The sequence below is a fragment of the Chaetura pelagica genome, unplaced genomic scaffold (genome assembly GCF_000747805.2).
Source record: "Chaetura pelagica isolate M959 unplaced genomic scaffold, ChaPel_1.0 scaffold713, whole genome shotgun sequence".
In the NCBI taxonomy this organism is placed as follows: domain Eukaryota; kingdom Metazoa; phylum Chordata; class Aves; order Apodiformes; family Apodidae; genus Chaetura; species Chaetura pelagica.
The window spans coordinates 233247-250169 of NW_009952819.1; the positions used below are offsets into that span (position 1 = coordinate 233247).

The 16923-nt window shown below is 50.3% G+C and overlaps 1 protein-coding gene across 1 annotated transcript in view; it reads left to right on the forward strand.

The window, feature by feature from the left end:
• Window positions 1-16923, forward strand: part of SMG6 (SMG6 nonsense mediated mRNA decay factor) — a 124382-nt gene that overhangs the window by 3030 nt on the left and 104429 nt on the right. Inside the window, exons 3-8 of the mRNA XM_009995127.1 lie at window positions 964-1156; window positions 1823-1933; window positions 2652-2758; window positions 5091-5169; window positions 6436-6546; window positions 7198-7410. Coding sequence (XP_009993429.1) covers window positions 964-1156; window positions 1823-1933; window positions 2652-2758; window positions 5091-5169; window positions 6436-6546; window positions 7198-7410 — 814 coding nt within the window. The remainder of the gene's footprint in view (window positions 1-963; window positions 1157-1822; window positions 1934-2651; window positions 2759-5090; window positions 5170-6435; window positions 6547-7197; window positions 7411-16923) is intronic.

The following is a 16923-nucleotide window of genomic DNA, read 5'->3' on the forward strand; positions in this document are numbered from 1 at the left end:
CAGCAGGTGTCCATCTGCAGAAACATCTTGGTTACACTTCTCTTGGTCAGTGTTTGTGCTGTCCAGGCATCTGGGGGGGCCGGGGTCTGCATGGGGTGGGGCAGCAGCACCGCCCCTTGTGCAGAAGAACCACCCACATCCTCCTCTGCCTCTGTCAGGTTTCCCAGGCTCTGCCAGCTGGCTCTGCTCCAGGCTCTGCTCCAGGCTCTGCCATCCACACTGCTTTTCTGCAGGGCTCAAGGCATGATCAGGGATCGAGCTGCCAAGGCAGTAACAGCTGGAGGATCCCCATTACCATCAGCTTGCGCTGTGTGTTGCAGAGCTGGTTCTAGCCTGCAACTGTTCAGTGAATTGAGGGAAGGAATTCTGCTTTAGTGTCCAGGGAAGGCTGCTGGGAGCTGGCAAGGGGAATTTAATTTCTGAGACTGAGGCTTTATTTCCTTCAGGTGTGACATTCCAAGCTCTCAATCATTTTTGAGGAAGCAGAGTCTCTCTTTTTGCTCTGTATTTTGGGTGCATGGAAGGAGCTGGAGATCATTTTTATGGCAAGACCTCTCCTTCCCCTCTGGTTCTTCAAGTTTATTCCTGGCCTGGAACAGCCAGACTCCATGCTTGGAAGGAGCAGAGCCCAGCAGCTCCTGCTTTCTCCATGTTGGTATCAGGAGCCACTTGAGCTGTGCTGTTCCCAGGGCAGAGCCATAGCAGAGCTCCCTGCTAGGCCCTGATTCTTTCTGATTCCTACGTAAAAAGGCAAGATGGTCCTTTCCAGTTGCCCTCCTGGAACAGGAAGGGTGTTTGGTTTCAGCAGCTCCCTTCTCCCTCTGGAATGTGTATCAGTCCAGCCGAGCTGCTGGCATCTGGTGCTGGCTGGCTGAAGAGCAGCAGGTGGCTCAGCCCGTGTCCCCTGGCAGCTCAGGCCCAGGCTGGGCAGTTGTGTTCAGCACTGATGGTGTTTTGCTGCAGGGTGGAGATGCTGCAGCTGTACGAGCGCTGCATCCTGATGGATATCGAGTTTTCCGATTCCCAGAACGTGGATCAGCTGCTGTGGAAAAATGCCTTTTACCAGGTGATTGAGAAGTTCCGACAGCTCCTCAAGGACCCCCAGGGGGTAAATGCCCAAGAAATTCGGAACAAACTGCTCCAGCTTCTAGATGAGGTGAGGAGAGAGAAACTCCTCTGAATGTTTGGGTGGGATTGTTGCTTACAATGGGATGGTGTAACTGGGCAACCAGCCTTGATCCTGCTCGTATCTCTGTGCCTTAAGCCATCCTTGTGTGAGGAGAATGCTCAGACGGGTTGTGAGTTAGTGTGGCAGACCTAGATTTGGGTGGAGACTTGTTAGAATTTAAACCAGACTTGTTTGGGTGTGGTTTATGTTAATGAGAAATTGATTTAAGCCAAAATGAAATTAACATCCTGACATGGAAATAACCATCATTCCTGGAGTTGTTTGTGCCATCTTTATCAAATTGGTTGAAAGTAATTCTGTTAAACTGTGCAGCTCAGTTTACTCTCAGTAGAAGGCAGGTTGACATATCTAAGAGGATGTATCTTCTGAGTTTGGTTGGTGGGAATGGACTGCTGGAGGTTCAACCTCCTGCTCAAAGCCTCCTCAAGATCAGACCAGTCTTTTTTTTTGTCTAGCTCAGTCCTGAAAACCTCCAGGGCTGGAGATTCCCCAACCTCCTTGTTATTTTCTGAAGAGAAACAGCCCAAACCTCAGGGAGAGGGACCTTCTTTCTTGCACATGGCAGGGATATTGTGGTGATGTTGTGCTTGTGACCAGAAACAATAACATCTCAAGTATGTGTGTGTTTTGCAGGGTACTTCTTTTTTTGATGGCCTGCTCCAGAAACTTCAGGTGTCCTACCAGTTCAAGCTAGAGGACTACATGGACGGGATGGTCATCCGCAGTAAACCTCTGAGGAAAATGGTAGGTTAGTCTCCTCCTGGAGACTTCTCCTCCTTGTTAATCATATGCAACATGTGCTGCTCTTGCCAAGAGGCAGGCATCTGTACTTGGAGCAGATGTCAGGGTGTTTGCAGGGAACCTTTCTCAGCCATTAGAGAACTTGTTGAACCAACTCTGGTGCATTAACATTTCTTAGCTTCCTTTGCAAAGAACAAAAGAAGTACCAGCTTTGTACCAGCTCTGTGACCAGAACTAATAAAGGGAAAAGAGTTCCCAGAGTTGCCCTGGCCCTGCCTTAGATGTTGAACAGCTCTTATTTCTGTATGTGGCATCATGAATAATGAAGAAGGAAAGCTCACAGTTGTGCTGCCTCCTTGGACACTTGACTGTCTTGCCCTGAACTGGGAGTGCAAGTGTGAGGGACAGCTGGGAAAGGAAATTTTAGCCCAGCTCCATTCCCTGAGTTGTTTTTATATAACAGCTGTCCTTAAATTGGTGATGTGCTGAACAACTTCCTCCTGGAGAGAGAGGGGCTGTTGTGAGAGGGGAGGTGTCTGGGAGCTTGGCTGAACCAGTGCCATGGAGCCCTCTCATTTCCTTCTGCTGCCCTTGCCTGGGACCTACAGTGTGTCAGTGCCCTCCTCCTAGCTCCCTGTGGTCCCTGGTGCTCCCTGGGTCTGCAGGTGAGCCAGCCTGGGCTGCAGGGGTCCCACAGGGTGTCCTGGGTGCTTCCCTCCAGGTGAAGTACGCGCTGATCAGCGCCCAGAGGTGCATGATCTGCCAAGGGGACATCTGCCGGTACCGGGAACAGGCCAACGACACCGCCAACTACGGCAAGGCACGCAGGTATGTCCCCTGCCCTGCAGGCTGAGCACAGCTCACTGGCTGCAAGGCATGGATTTCATGCTTTTAACACTAGCCAAAGAAGTCTGTCCATGCTGCTTCATTCTGTCAACAGATCTTTATTTTATTTTTTCTTTAATGCTGGGGCTGATGAGCCTGGAGAAGAGAAGGCTCTGGGGGTGTCTTATCCGTGTATATAAATACCTGAAGGGAGGGTGCAGAGAGGGCAGGGCCAGGCTCTTCTCAGTGGTGCCTCAGACAGGACCAGGGGCAATGGGCACGAAATGTCCCCTCCCTGAAAATGCTCAGGGCCAGGCTCAGTGGGGCTTGGAGCAACCTGGTCTGGTGGGAGGTGTCCCTGCCCACGCAGGGCAGTTGGAACTAGATGATCTTTAAGGTCCCTTTCCACCCAGACCAGTCTTTGACTCTGATTTATGCTGTCAAGGCTGGTAGACTGGCTGTTGTGTTTTCTGGTAGCTTTTCAGCTAGGAGATATTCCCAGATGTATCCATATGTTATGATGGAGTTACTGGCACTTGTTCCCTCCTGTCATTCTTGTTTCTCTGATTTTTTTTTTGGAGCAGTGACTGGGGGGCAGGTGGGTAAGTGAGGCCAGCATGGGGGATGGAGCCCTGACATCTGTGAAGGTTTGGAGAATGGGGCAGGGAAAGCTGCTGATCTGGACATCATGGAGGGTCTGTGGACATCATGGAGGATGCTGATGTGAGGTTTGGAAAATGGGGCAGGGAAAGCTGCTGATCTTGGGGTCTGTGGACATCATGGAGGATGCTGATGTGTCATGGAGGCTGTGGGGAACATGGTGGGTTATAATGTGCCTGAACAGTGTTGACAGTGTGTCAGTGCCCTCCTCCTAGCTCTCTGTGGTCCCTGGTGCTCCCAGGGTCTGCAGGTGAGCCAGGTGGGCTGCAGGGGTCCCACAGGATGTCCTGGGTGCTTCCCTCCAGGTGAAGTACGCGCTGATCAGCGCCCAGAGGTGCATGATCTGCCAAGGGGACATCTGCCGGTACCGGGAACAGGCCAACGACACCGCCAACTACGGCAAGGCACGCAGGTATGTCCCCTGCCCTGCAGGCTGAGCACAGCTCACTGGCTGCAAGGCATGGATTTCATGCTTTTAACACTAGCCAAAGAAGTCTGTCCATGCTGCTTCATTCTGTCAACAGATCTTTATTTTATTTTTTCTTTAATGCTGGGGCTGATGAGCCTGGAGAAGAGAAGGCTCTGGGGGTGTCTTATCCGTGTATATAAATACCTGAAGGGAGGGTGCAGAGAGGGCAGGGCCAGGCTCTTCTCAGTGGTGCCTCAGACAGGACCAGGGGCAATGGGCACGAAATGTCCCCTCCCTGAAAATGCTCAGGGCCAGGCTCAGTGGGGCTTGGAGCAACCTGGTCTGGTGGGAGGTGTCCCTGCCCACGCAGGGCAGTTGGAACTAGATGATCTTTAAGGTCCCTTTCCACCCAGACCAGTCTTTGACTCTGATTTATGCTGTCAAGGCTGGTAGACTGGCTGTTGTGTTTTCTGGTAGCTTTTCAGCTAGGAGATATTCCCAGATGTATCCATATGTTATGATGGAGTTACTGGCACTTGTTCCCTCCTGTCATTCTTGTTTCTCTGATTTTTTTTCTGGAACAGTGACTGGGGGGCAGGTGGGTAAGTGAGGCCAGCATGGGGGATGGAGCCCTGACATCTGTGAAGGTTTGGAGAATGGGGCAGGGAAAGCTGCTGATCTGGACATCATGGAGGGTCTGTGGACATCATGGAGGATGCTGATGTGTCATGGAGGCTGTGGGGAACATGGTGGGTTATAATGTGCCTGAACAGTGTTGATGGATCTGTGTGGCATGGGATAAGCTGGAGAGTGGATAATAGGATTGAGGGAAAATGGGAAGGGATAGATGAGCTGCCACTGAACGATGCCTCCTCTTTTGGGGTGATGAAGTATTTTGAAAATATGGGGAATGAGCTAAGGAAGATGGAGGGTTCAGTCCCAAGTGCCATGGAGCTAAAAAGGGGACTAGAGAGAGAGAGATGTTCCCTGAGTATCCTGTTCTCTGTGCCTGATGCTGCACAGGGACAGCACTTCTGTGTCTGGCTTAATGCTCATTGCCAGGCTGAGCCCAGAGCGTTTGGTTCTGCAGCAGCACCTGCCCCCCTGCCTGGCTGGGCCTCCCTGCCTCTGCGTGCTCCTGCAGGCAGAGGGCACTTGTGCAAAGGGCCTGTTCCCTGCGGGACTGCCGGGAGGATCCTGCACAGCCAGGAAGGCAACTTGGTGTCTTTTCAGTAAAACTTTCTCTCTGTTTTTTCCCTTTCTCAGCTGGTACCTGAAGGCTCAGCAAATTGCTCCCAAAAACGGCCGCCCCTACAACCAGCTGGCACTTCTGGCCATCTACACGGTAAGATGCTCCTCCTGCAAGGATGCAGCAAGCATAGGAAGAGCCTCTGGGGTGGCTGCAAGATTCCAGTTGGTGCAGTGCTCCCAGATGTGTTTTCTAAAAAGAAAAAAGCTGATGGCAGGATGTGCTGTGTGAATTCCAGCTGCTGTGGCTTCAGTCAGTTTTGTTAGATACACGCTGCTCCCTCAGGCTATTGGCATTTTGGGGGCTGTTCTGTGAGCTGTGGAGAGGGCAGATGTTTGAAAAGTGGGTTGAGTTCAAAGTTTGGCATGAGGTTTTTGTGCTCAAGGCTGTGCTGTCATGAGGATGCTGATCCTGTTTGCCATGTCTTCATTGATCCTGGGGGTACTGGTCTTAAGTGGCACCCACACATGACGTTGTTAAGTTTCAGTTTTGCTGCCTCTCCAGCCATGCAGGAAAATTTGCTTCAAGGGAGGAGTGATCACAGAAAATGGAAGTATCAGGCTGGGACATGGGCTGGTAGGGATCTGTCTCTTTTCAACCATGGAAGTTCTTGGTTTAAAGCAGAGCAGGTCAGCACTGCAGGGTTCAGAAGTGCATTTCCTTCATGGCTAGGAATGATCTTTCTGACTCCTGGTGTGGGGCTTGGAGCAGTAAGGGTGTCCTGCCTTCTGTGGTGGTGTGTAAGCCCCTAAATGGCTGTGTGTCTTTGTAGCATAAAGGCTTGAGGTGTGCCTTCTCACGGTGTTCCCTGTGGCCAGCCTGTGGGAGGAAAGATGCTGAGAAGCTGCTGATGGGATTAGCCCAGCAGCAGGCTGGGGTGAGGGATGCATGCTGGCAGCAGTTTGGCAGAACCTCCAGTCTTCCTGGGCCTCTGCTCTCTGTAAAACTCACCTGCAGTCACTTCCATATTCGTAGTAATGTTGGAAATAGTTGTTTCCTGAATTTTCAGGAGTTCAGTATTTATACCTTTGCCCTTTATCATGTTGTCTGCTGAGAGACTTTTTTGTGGGCCTCTGGCTCGATGGCTTCTGTAGCAGCCTTGGAGCTAGAGAGGGGAAGTTTGTGGTGTCTCCTTCACTCCCAAAACCTGGCAAAGGGCTTGTGCTTCCTGCTGATGGCTGTGAATGTGGATGGAGAGTTCAAAGTCCTACTTGTCACAGCGTTTGTCAGTATGTCTGTCTGTCCCAGACAGCATTGAGGGGAGGGCACGTGTATTGAAGGACAGGGAAGGCGAAGTATGTGGGATCTTGGCTCAGAGTGCTCTGGAATGAGTAGCAGCTCTAAGTCTGGTGTCTTTTGCAGAGGAGAAAGCTGGATGCTGTCTACTATTACATGCGCAGCCTGGCTGCCAGCAACCCCATCCTCACAGCCAAGGAGAGCCTGATGAGCCTGTTTGAGGAGACAAAACGCAAGGTGAGTCTTGGAGCTGGGCTGTGGGTGCTGCAGCTGCTCCTGCAGGCTTTCCCTGAGGAGCCAGAGAGGAGAGTGGTGGTGGCTTTTGGTCTTGGAGACACCACTTACCCACTTCTAAGGAATTCCATGTTGGGAGTCAAACAAGAGAGGCAGCCCTCAGAATGCTGGTGTCCTTTCTGCCTCTCCTCAGGCTGCTTTTGGGGTTGTTTGTGCAGCTGAAGCTCTTCTTTCTAGGTCACAAACTTTAAAACAGCCAAGCTCAGCAAGGGCTGCATGTTGCTGTGGTTTGCAGCATGGCTGTGGTGTGCAGTGTGATTGCTGCCTTATCCCAGAGCTGCCCCACACCTATGGGGTGGGCAGGAGGGGCTGCAGTTCCTTTGTGCCCCAGAGGGTCACCCCACATCACAGATCTAGCATGTTGGCTGTCACACACCTGAGGACTGCACACAGCTTTTCCTGTCCTGGGGCAGTTGGAGCTGAAAACATCTCACCTGCACTGTCCTGTGGTGTCAGAAACCAAAGTCTGGCCCTGTCAGTGAGTTACTGTGGTTCTGAAGCAGGCAAAAGAGCTAATTTCTCCATGTAAATGAAAACATATACTTTTCCTGTACTTTGATGCCTGGGTGATCTGAATCTATCTTGTCTGCCCAGGCTGAGCAGATGGAGCAGAGGAAGCATCAGATGCTGGATCTGAGCCCCAGCTGCCGGGTGAAGGGCAAGAAGTCCATGCTGCGACAAGTTGGAGATGATGCCACCAGGCTGGAGATCTGGATCCATCCCTCACACCCCCGCTCCTCCCAGGGCCACGAGTCCGGCAGGGATTCGGAGCAGGACAATGGTCTTGGGAACCTCAGCCCCAGCGATGTGAGTACTGCAGGAGGCAGCAGTTGGCTTTGGTGTCATGTGTTTGGAATGCAGCAGAATGACACTGGATCTGTTTTGCTTTCCTGTTGCTAAATTTTTCAGTGTTTTGGCTTCCCCTATGGGAGCTGTGCCTGGGTCAAGCTGAGGAGCTGCTGACCTCGTGCCTCTGGTGTTTAAGGCATGTTGTTACCATCCAATTCTTGGCAACACACGCTGGTGTGGCTGAGAGGGGACAGGAGAGGCACAAGCAGCAGATGCTGTAAAATGCCTCTGCTGAGGGCTCTGGTTTGGGTGAGGTTGTTGGTGGGAAATGAGGTCAGATGCTGAAGATCAGGGTTAACTGCGACCCTGTAAGCTCTGAGGGTTGTTCTCGAAGTGGGTCACTTGTCCCAGTGCCAGCTGATCAGAGCTTGCAGTGGGAATGTGAAAACTGTGGTTCTAATTTCCAGTGTAGGTGTCACATTTGCGTCGCTGCTCTGGTGCAAGGCCAGACTGGTGCCTTTCCTTGGCAAGGCTAAAAAAATAATTGACTGATGGTGTCTCTGACCTGTCTGTTCGAGCTGTGTACCTTGCAAGAGGAGCCCAAGTGAGCTCTTGTTTGTCAGGCCCAGGAATGCAGGCAAAGGCAGTGGTGGTTGGGAGCTCATCCTCTAGGAATCCTCACACTCCTTTGGCACATGCGGCCTGCAAGAGGACTTGCCAGGGCCCTCTGGGCTGCCTGTCCTAAAATGGCTGTTGAGGATGTGAGTTTAGCAGAGCTGGGAAGACCTTCCCCACATACTCCAGGGCCTAGAGCTTCTCAGACACAACTGTACTTTTATAACTAGTTTGTGACTTCAGCTGGGTGGAACTGGGGTGAAGTCTTGGAGCTCTGAAAGATAAGCTCTGGCACGGTGCTGCAGCATTTTTAAGACGTTACTGCCCTTGGTTGTTTTCCCTCTCCTCAACTTTTCTTCTGGAGACCTTTGCTTCCTCAGCATCACTGAAAGGAACGTGCCAAGCTTTAGCCTCTCCATAAATCATTAAGATACTTTGACATAAGATGCTGTGAATGTTTTTGAGGCATTAGTTTCTCTTTTGCAGTGCTCCCCTGTAGGGTAGTGTAACCATTAGCAGAAGCCTGGGGCAGCTCTGTCTGGTGGTTTGCAGTGCTGTTCACTAGAGCTTGCTCCCTGATGATAGTGGGGCTGTGCTCTCTGAAGTGCCTGGACAGATTGTGTGTCTGATTAGTACCGTTAGTCTTGATTTCTTCATCTGTTTGAAGTGCTGGCTTGCTGAAAGCACGAGCTTGCTGATCGTGGGGAGGCTGCACAACCGGAAAGACAATGGCAAAAGGACAGGGGCAGCTGAGGGGCACAGGTTTGGGTGCTGCTGGCTTTGGCAGCCAGGGTGTTTGTCTTCAGGCTGCCCCTGCCTGCAGTGCAGCACCTGTCTGGTGTTGGTACCACTGCTTACACCATGTCCCCAGACTGATCTGGATTGAAAGTAAGTGAAAAGGAGATCTTAGATCTGCGTCAGTGCCAGAGCTGCCGTGCTGGGAAGCTGTGGGCTGGTAAGGACAGCAGCTCTTGGGGAAGCTCTGGGCCCCTTGGAGCTACAGCCTCTCTTCATCGCTGCATCCCTGGGTGGTTCGCAGCTCCCCTGGAAGGAGCAGCCGGGCTGTTGCCACTGTGTGGCACTGTTCGGCCTCGGAAGGGCCCTGCAGCTCTGCCAGCACCTCTGCCCCGCATCCCCCGGCGGGACGGGAACAGCTCTTCTCCCAGGGGATGTGTGCCAGGGCTCACGTGTCGTTTGGGGGAAATGAGTCTGACGGTGTCACCGCCTTGGTCTCTTCCTTGCCAGCTGTAGCCCCTGAGCAGGCTGAGGCAAGAGGCCATCTCTGGTTTGTGCCTCTAGCTGAGCTCTGCAGGGAGCTCCTCGGGCATCTGTCTTCGTGGCAGCTGTTTCTGGGCCAGAAAAGGGAATTTTGCAGGGTACAACGGGAGAGCGTTCAGCTTTCAGAAGCAGATACAGCACCACAGTATAGACCTGAACAGCCCTGGACACGTACAGGGCAGAGGTGTGGGAGGCTCCTTCTGCCTGTCGGTGGAGGCCAGTGCAGTGTTTTCACTGTGGGGATGCTGGCTGCTTCACAGGTGACAAAAAAGTGCTTGGAGTTGTTTTCTGTCCTCAGTGATTGCTTGCTTCATTGTTCTGGCAGTTGGGTGCCAGTCCTGTGACATGGCACACTTGGCAGGGAGCTGCTGAGCCATTACTGTCCCCGGACCTGCTGATGTGCACAGTCCTCAGCAGTGAGCAGAGTCTGCTCAGCATGTGCTTATGAGTTTCTTCTCAGTCCTGACTTTATATTTCTTTCTGCAGCCCTATACAAAGACACAAACATTATTTCAAGGTTAGCAGCCACCTGGGTGGGGTTGGTAAAGCCTGATGGCAGGTCTGCAGAAGGCCAGCTTGTGCTGCAGCCATTGCTGTGACAAGAAGAGGTGGTGTGCATGGCTGGCAGGTTTTCTTGGCAGTGTGTGTCTAGGTAGAGACTTGGCTTAGCTGCTGCTTTCACAGTTTTCTACACCATGTGTTTAGGAAGATGCAGAGCTGGAAGAACCATCTGTTCACTCTGAGGATCATGCGTCGCTGTTTGTCCCCTTCCTCTGTGTCTGGATTTGATGCTGCTGGCACGGAGGGCGTGGGACAGTTTCAAAGCAAGCTGAAGAAGTGTTTGGGTTGCAGCCTGGTTGTTTTGTGCTTAGGGCTTTGTCCGTTGTGCCTGCAACTCTTTGGGGTTTCATTCTGTGCATGGCTGTTTTTTGTGGTCTCTCAGACGTTGTGTCTTTCTGGGTAGGAGGGTCCAGGCTGACCTGGTGCTTACCTGACAATATCGAGTCACTTTGTATGGGATTCCAATAAGAAATGCAAAAAAGGAGGCTGGACCAATGAGAAGTTGTTGCTGCTTTTTTTAAACAGCTGGATGGGGCAAAGTGAGCTGAAGAGTTGAGTCTCTGCCATTTTTTCTCTGCCACTGGTTTAATTTGCTATGGGTCTATATTGACTTTAAATCTGATAGTACCATATGCAGCTTACTGCACAGACTGTAAATTGGTAAACAGGGCAAACGTGCTGTCAGTCTCTTGAGAAAGTGTTAATATTACACCGAGTTTGAGATTTTAATCACCCATGTCAGGAAATGCTGAGTTAAGGTTCCCACAGTTGCTGCTGCCTGTGCTCTGCAGCAGATCCTTCCCTGTGTTATCACAGCGTGCATGGTCCAATAAAGATGACTCCAGAGCTGCAGCTAAGATTAGGGATGAGAGGTGTTTTTTTTTTTTTTCCCTTGGCACAACAGTAATTGAATAGTGCTTCTCTCCAGATGTCTGAATACTTCAGCATCATTAAAGAATTAAGTCTTCTAGCCTCTTTGTGAGAGGTCACTCTTGCAGAGCCATCAAAAGTATAGTAGGGCCACCCAAAAAGTTCTTAGGAAAGCTGAGACCAGAGTCAAGATCTGCTGCCCCAGCCCTGTGTGCTGGCTGCAGGACCCCCCCCTCTCCCCTCAGTGGTTGATCAGGGACAGAGGATTTGCCTGGTGCTGTGTGCCTGTGGAGCAGCAACCCCTTTGCAATAGCAGAGAAATTGTAGTGGGATCATTAGCTCTGAAGTTCAGAGCAGGTTTTAACCTCCTATGTCTGTACCCAGGGTTTCCTCTCAGAAGCAGGGTATGGATCAGCATCAGGGTTTCCACAAGTGAGCAATAAATACCACCAGGAGGTCTACAAAAAAAAAAAGGAGGACTAAGTTCTCTCAACAGACTGAATCTAGAGCGTTTCTTACTTTTGTGTTTCTTTGTTTCCTACTGTGCTCTTCTTTGGAAGCCTATTACACGTCCAGTTGTCCCTCTGTGCTGGGACAGGGCACAGAGCAGAGATGCTGAAGCTGTGAGCAGTGTGTAGCTTTGGGTGCTGATCTCTTTTGGACACGTATCTGTGTAGTGTTGGTTGTTCTTCCATGCAGATGCACGGATAAGAGGCTGCTTGGGGAACTCGTTGTTTCTGGAGTGTCTGCTGCCAGGCTGGTGGGACCATTTCTCTGCACTGCCACTGTGGCTGGGTGGTTTTTCTCAGGATGGTGAAAGATTGTTCTTTTCCATGAGAAATAATCCATTTTCTCTTACGAATGATACCTGGTGGCTGAAGTACAGGGCTCCCATATCTGCTACCTCTATGGTGTCAGGTGGGTGTGAAGTGCTTGGAATGGTCTTTTTAGGAGTCTCTGGTCTGGAAAATAAGCCCAGGCAGCTGAGACTGTGTCTGTGGCTTGGAGGGGCATCATGAAAGCACAGGCATGCCTGCCTTCCCAGAAGGGTGGCCCTGCAGGCTGCCCACCATGCCCTGGCAGCCTGAGCTGACTCTTGGGTGCTTTCAGAGCTGTTTTCACCCAACATGATATGCTTGTGCAGGGAGTGGAGGGACTGGAAACCACTACTGGAGGTGCCCAATGTTCTTTTCTACGGAAGCCATTTCTTGCACTTACTAAACATCTGAACCACAGCAGAGCAGTGGTGTAGGTGTGTCCCCAAAGGGAGGGGACACGTGAGGGAGCGTCCCGTCGGTTCATCTCAGTGCACAAGCCAGCAGTGGGATTTACACAGGGTCTTGCAGCAAGGCCTTGGCTCAGGCTGCCATCAGCCCCTTGTCACAGGAAGGTGGCTGGTGTTAACTTGGGCAGTTTGTCCTTGCTACGGTTTGGTGCTCTCTAGAGTGTGACGTAAGCCTGTGGTCTGTAGCATTATGGTCTGCACGTGCTGTCAGGGGAGGGCTGAGCTTCCCCTCCAGCCTGCTGCTGTGTTTGATCCACACCTTGGCAGAGCTGGAGCCTTTGTTGAGCCTCCCCTGCAGCACAGGAACCAGCAGAGCAGCCATCTGGGGTGGGAATGCTGGGCACTGGCCATCAGCTGAGGGCTGCCTCTCCCCATTTCAGTCCTTTACCCACCACCCATGCAGCAAGAGATGTTGCATCCTCAATTTTTTGTGCCCAAGGCAGGACTTTAGAGGGAGAAACCTGGAGTTCCCTCTGTCCCTCCCAGGCAGCCTCCTTTTCTCACCCCCACAAGCTTGCAGGAAGCTGTTTGGTTTGGTTACTCATTTGTGGAGGTCAGGACTAGGTCTGGGTTTTTTTTTCCCCTTTGTGTTTAGGAAACAGTTTACAAACTGTTTTGAGCATGGGGGAGCTGGTGGTGTATGAAAGAGACTTCTCAGCCTCTTTACTGCTGGACTAGCATGAATACTCTGCCCTGCCTCCTGTTTTGTCATCTCTTTCTTGGTTGGCAGTGTGAATGTCTCCAAGTGCTTCCCCAGCCTGCAGCCTCTCTACCTCCTAAAGTGACCTCGGTCACCAAACCACCTCAGGGCTCTATTTCTGTTCTGTTTCGCGTGGTGAGGTTGGTTTCTCCCCCCTAGCAGTGAGAAGACTTCTCTGCAGAGGAAGTAAAAGAGTGCCAGGCTGCAGCTGAAGCTGGTTAAACACCAAAACCACACTCCTGGCCTCTCTGGCTTTGAGACGTGACATTCAGCTCTGCAGCTTAGTGCTGCCTTTTTTTGCCCCCCACTTGGTGCACCTTCTCCTGCACTTAACTTTTTTCATAAAGTCTGCTTTTTGCTTTTAAAATGCAGGTAAAAACCTTCTCAGCTGCAGTTCCTGGGTTGGCAATCCAGGCAGAAGTGCTGTCACACCTTCTCCAGGGTCATGCTGTTCCCTGGATGCTCAGTGCTGCTCCACTCAGGCCCCTGGAGCTCGGCAGAGCTCACAGAGCCTGGTTACCCATTTAACCTGTGCACACACGTCGTGTAGAACCCACATGTTGCCTTCCAGAGCAACTTGACCTTTTGTCACTACCCAGAAAGTGAAGGCTCAGCTATCAGTAAGTTTCCAGAAGTTGGTGTTGATTTTATTTTTACTTTTTTCCTTTTCTTTTTAGACCGTGTTGGTGGTTTTATTTAACTGTGGAGAACAAGGCAGGGACTAGTGTTACTTGAATGGGAGAGACACCAACATGTTCTCCTTCTGGTAACAGGCATCTGGTGCTAATGTGTGTAGAAGGTGGGAGCACTACAAGGACATCAGTGACTTTTATTTCTGCTAGATCCCAGTGCTTAGAAAGGCTGTGGTGAGTTGGGGGTGAGACTTTGAGTTCCAACAAGCTTCTCATACTCTAAACCCAAGTACAATCATCCAGAAACCGCCGTTCCCTGTCAGTCACTCTTTCAACCTGCTGGTGCTGATCAGCTGGGGATTTGTGTGTAACCAAACCCCCTCCTGCTGCTGCACATGAGTCCTTCCTTTCTCGTGGCAGTGCATTTCATGATCCAGGCACTTCAGGGTGATGCTGGGAGGGAGAGTTTGCACTTCAGACAGGAATACTGCCAGGATTGGCAATATGGGTAAAGGGCATAAAATGACCAGTATTGGGGCAGAAGAAATTTCCCAGAGCAGGGTGAAGGCTGGAGAGGGTGATTTCTCTTCAGTTTGTTTTCTGTTGTTGTTAGTCTAACCTTGATCTTGTCTGAAGTTGGCCCAGGCTAACTTCTTCTGGTGTCTGTTGTCCGTTTTTAGGGATGGGCACTTGATATTCCACAGCCAAAGCTCTTAATTCTGCCATGGGGAATGTTTATTTCTCTTCAGTTTTGAATGAGCCGTTTCCAGACAGGCTTCATGTCCACTGTGGAGGTGGGTATTAGGAAAGAAACTTCCTTCCGGAGGATCAGGGAGTGGAACCTGCTGGAATCTGTGTCATTTCCTCTGTCCTTGGCTCTACTCTTCCTCCCTGGCACATTTCGTTGCTGCCTGATTCAAAGCAGAGAAGGAGATGCCTTTGTGCCCTGTGTTACACTGCCCAGGTGGAAGCAAAGCCTCCAGGAGTGCTCCAGGAATGCATCAGGAGCCTGGGGCACAGGCTGCTGGGAGCAGCTCCCCATGTCCCTGCCAGGGAGCGTGGCTGGCAGAGCTGGGAGCAGGAGGCTTGCGTGCAGTAATGCTCTCATCCTTCTGGAAGGCTCTTGTCTCTGCTCAGCCTGTTGTCCAAATGTCTTCTCTGTTGGCCTAACTCCATCCTAAGCCTTTCAGGGTTGGATCTCTTCAGTCTTCACCTTCCTCAATTTCTCATATTATCTCTCTTCTTTGGGCTTTAACCCCAAAGACAATCTACTCCCGAGTAGCTGGAAGGGCTGACAACACCCTGAGCTTCGTTAACAGGAGTTCTGTGGTGACCAGAACTCATCACATTTCTCATTGTCAGTTTTCTATGGCAGGAAGGGGATGGTCTTTACTCCTGGCAAACAGTATGTGTTGGAATATAAACTGCTTTTTGCTGGTGGGGGCTGCTTCAGTGCCCAGCACGGGGCCTCCACCTCACCTGCTGGACAAAGAGCAGCTCTGCCTGGGTCATCTCACTTTCAGTGCTTAACCAGATGCAGCCTTGAAGAGCTGAGCTTGGATCCTGAATGACCTGCAGCACCAGAGCCAATTTGTGAAATGTTCAGTGTTGAAAGTTAACTTGATATCTCAGCTGAGGACTCTCTGGCATGTTAGCAGAGATTCATAGAGTTTGTGGTCAGCAGGGACCATTAGATCATCTACTCTGATCTCCTGTATATCACAGGTCCTTAAATTTCACCCTGCTACTCCTGTATGAAGCCAAATAACTTGTATTTGGCTAAAACAAAACTTCCAGAAACACATCCAGTCTTGAGAATCCACCCTTTTCCTGGGGAGTTCATTCCAGTGATAATTGCACTGGGTCTGAAACACACCTTCTTTCCAGGCTGAATATTTCCAGTTGGTTCTTGTGCTCCTGCTATTCTGTGAGTGTGAGGAGCCCTTGGGTACCATGGAGGCTCTTTGCACCCTGCAATCAAATCACCTCCCAGTCTGCTTTTCTTTTCCTTTTGATACACTAAACAGATTGAGCTGTTAAAGTTTTTTCACTGCAATACATCATTTCTTGCCTTTGAATCACTTTTTTTATGGCTGTTTTTTTGGACCCTTTCCCATTTTTTCAGCATCCTTCTAAAAATCAGGGCACTAGAGGTGGGTGCAGTATTTCAGTGTCAGCCCCAGTGCTGTACATAGAAACCTGCTCTCTGCCTTCACATCACAGGGACACCCCTTGACCCCATCATACTGGACATTGCCTTGGGAATTTGGCTGCTATACTCCCTAGAGCCTTTCTGGAGAAGCTGCCTCAGGCATGGTCTGCTGGAGACTTCATTTTACATGATCCCAGATGCAGAACATGACATTTGATGCTGGAAAACCCCAGATTTTGAAGTGATTATAATAACTTTGCATGAACGTGCTGCAGCCGTTGTTACTGCCCCTTCGTGGCACAGGCTGTTTGACAGCAGAATTTGCTTTCAGTTTATAGATGAAAAACATTGGTGAGTCTCTACCAACCTCTTTCCAGTCGAGTGAGAGTCCCTGAAGGCCACTGCTTTTTAAGAGATTCCTTAATTAGTTTTTAAGCTATTTAATTGTAAATTATTTTTTTCACCAGAAAGTTACATGTTACTAATTCATAGAAACCAAACTTAGATACAAGTTTGGTTGGAAAGGAAGTAACATGCAGATAAATATTCTGGTTTACCTGCTTTCCTTAAATTGAAAGTTTTATTAGTAAAATCATTATTTAATAATGTTAAATTTATTTATAGGTCAGATGCTTGTTTTGGAGCCAGTGAAGTCTCCACTGCTTGATTTTTACATTACTAAAGTGCACAATTTTCTTGCTTATGTTTCTTACCTCACCTGCTCCCTGCAGCAATGAAAGGAAAAAAATCAAAAACCCCTTGGTTTTGCTGGGAGAATTCCTAAATGCCTCTTTTTCTCTTGCTGGGTTGCTGACTTGCATCTCTTATGGCCATGAGATGTGTCCTGGAGCTGCAGCTGCTGCAATACAAAGATCAGGAAGCTGCAGGAGTGTCTCCTGGTATCTGTGCCTGGAAATGAGTATTTTTATGTTTCAAGTCCACAGTGCAGCAAGATTCCCTCTTTCTTCCATGTGGTAGCAGATTGTATTGTGTTTGTGTCTGATGTTGAGTGTCAGGATTTTCACTGGAATTGCTGGGTTGGAGCAGGACATTGTGGCTGCTGAACAAAAACCTGCACCAGGACACGTGGCAAGAAGGAGCCAAGGGCAGCTCAGTATCCGTTTACGGTTGCAGGTGGTGCATGTAGAGGAATGGTTATGGTAATTAGCCCAGCTGGAATGTGCCCACAGCTCTGTAGATACCTTGTAAATACCACAAAAATGCCAGACAATCCTAACAGCCCTTTTGTCTCCTCTTCTTTAGGTAGGGAGCCATTTGCACAGAGCACTTTCCACCAGCACTTTGTTACAATTGCACCTGTAACAGTAAAAACCTCCTCCTAGTCTCTTGCCAGTTGAGCCCACTGCAGCTTTTTGGGCTTTTTAGGAAGGTCTGTGTCAGTGCTTGGTGTGATTTCGGCAAGATACTGCCATGAAGT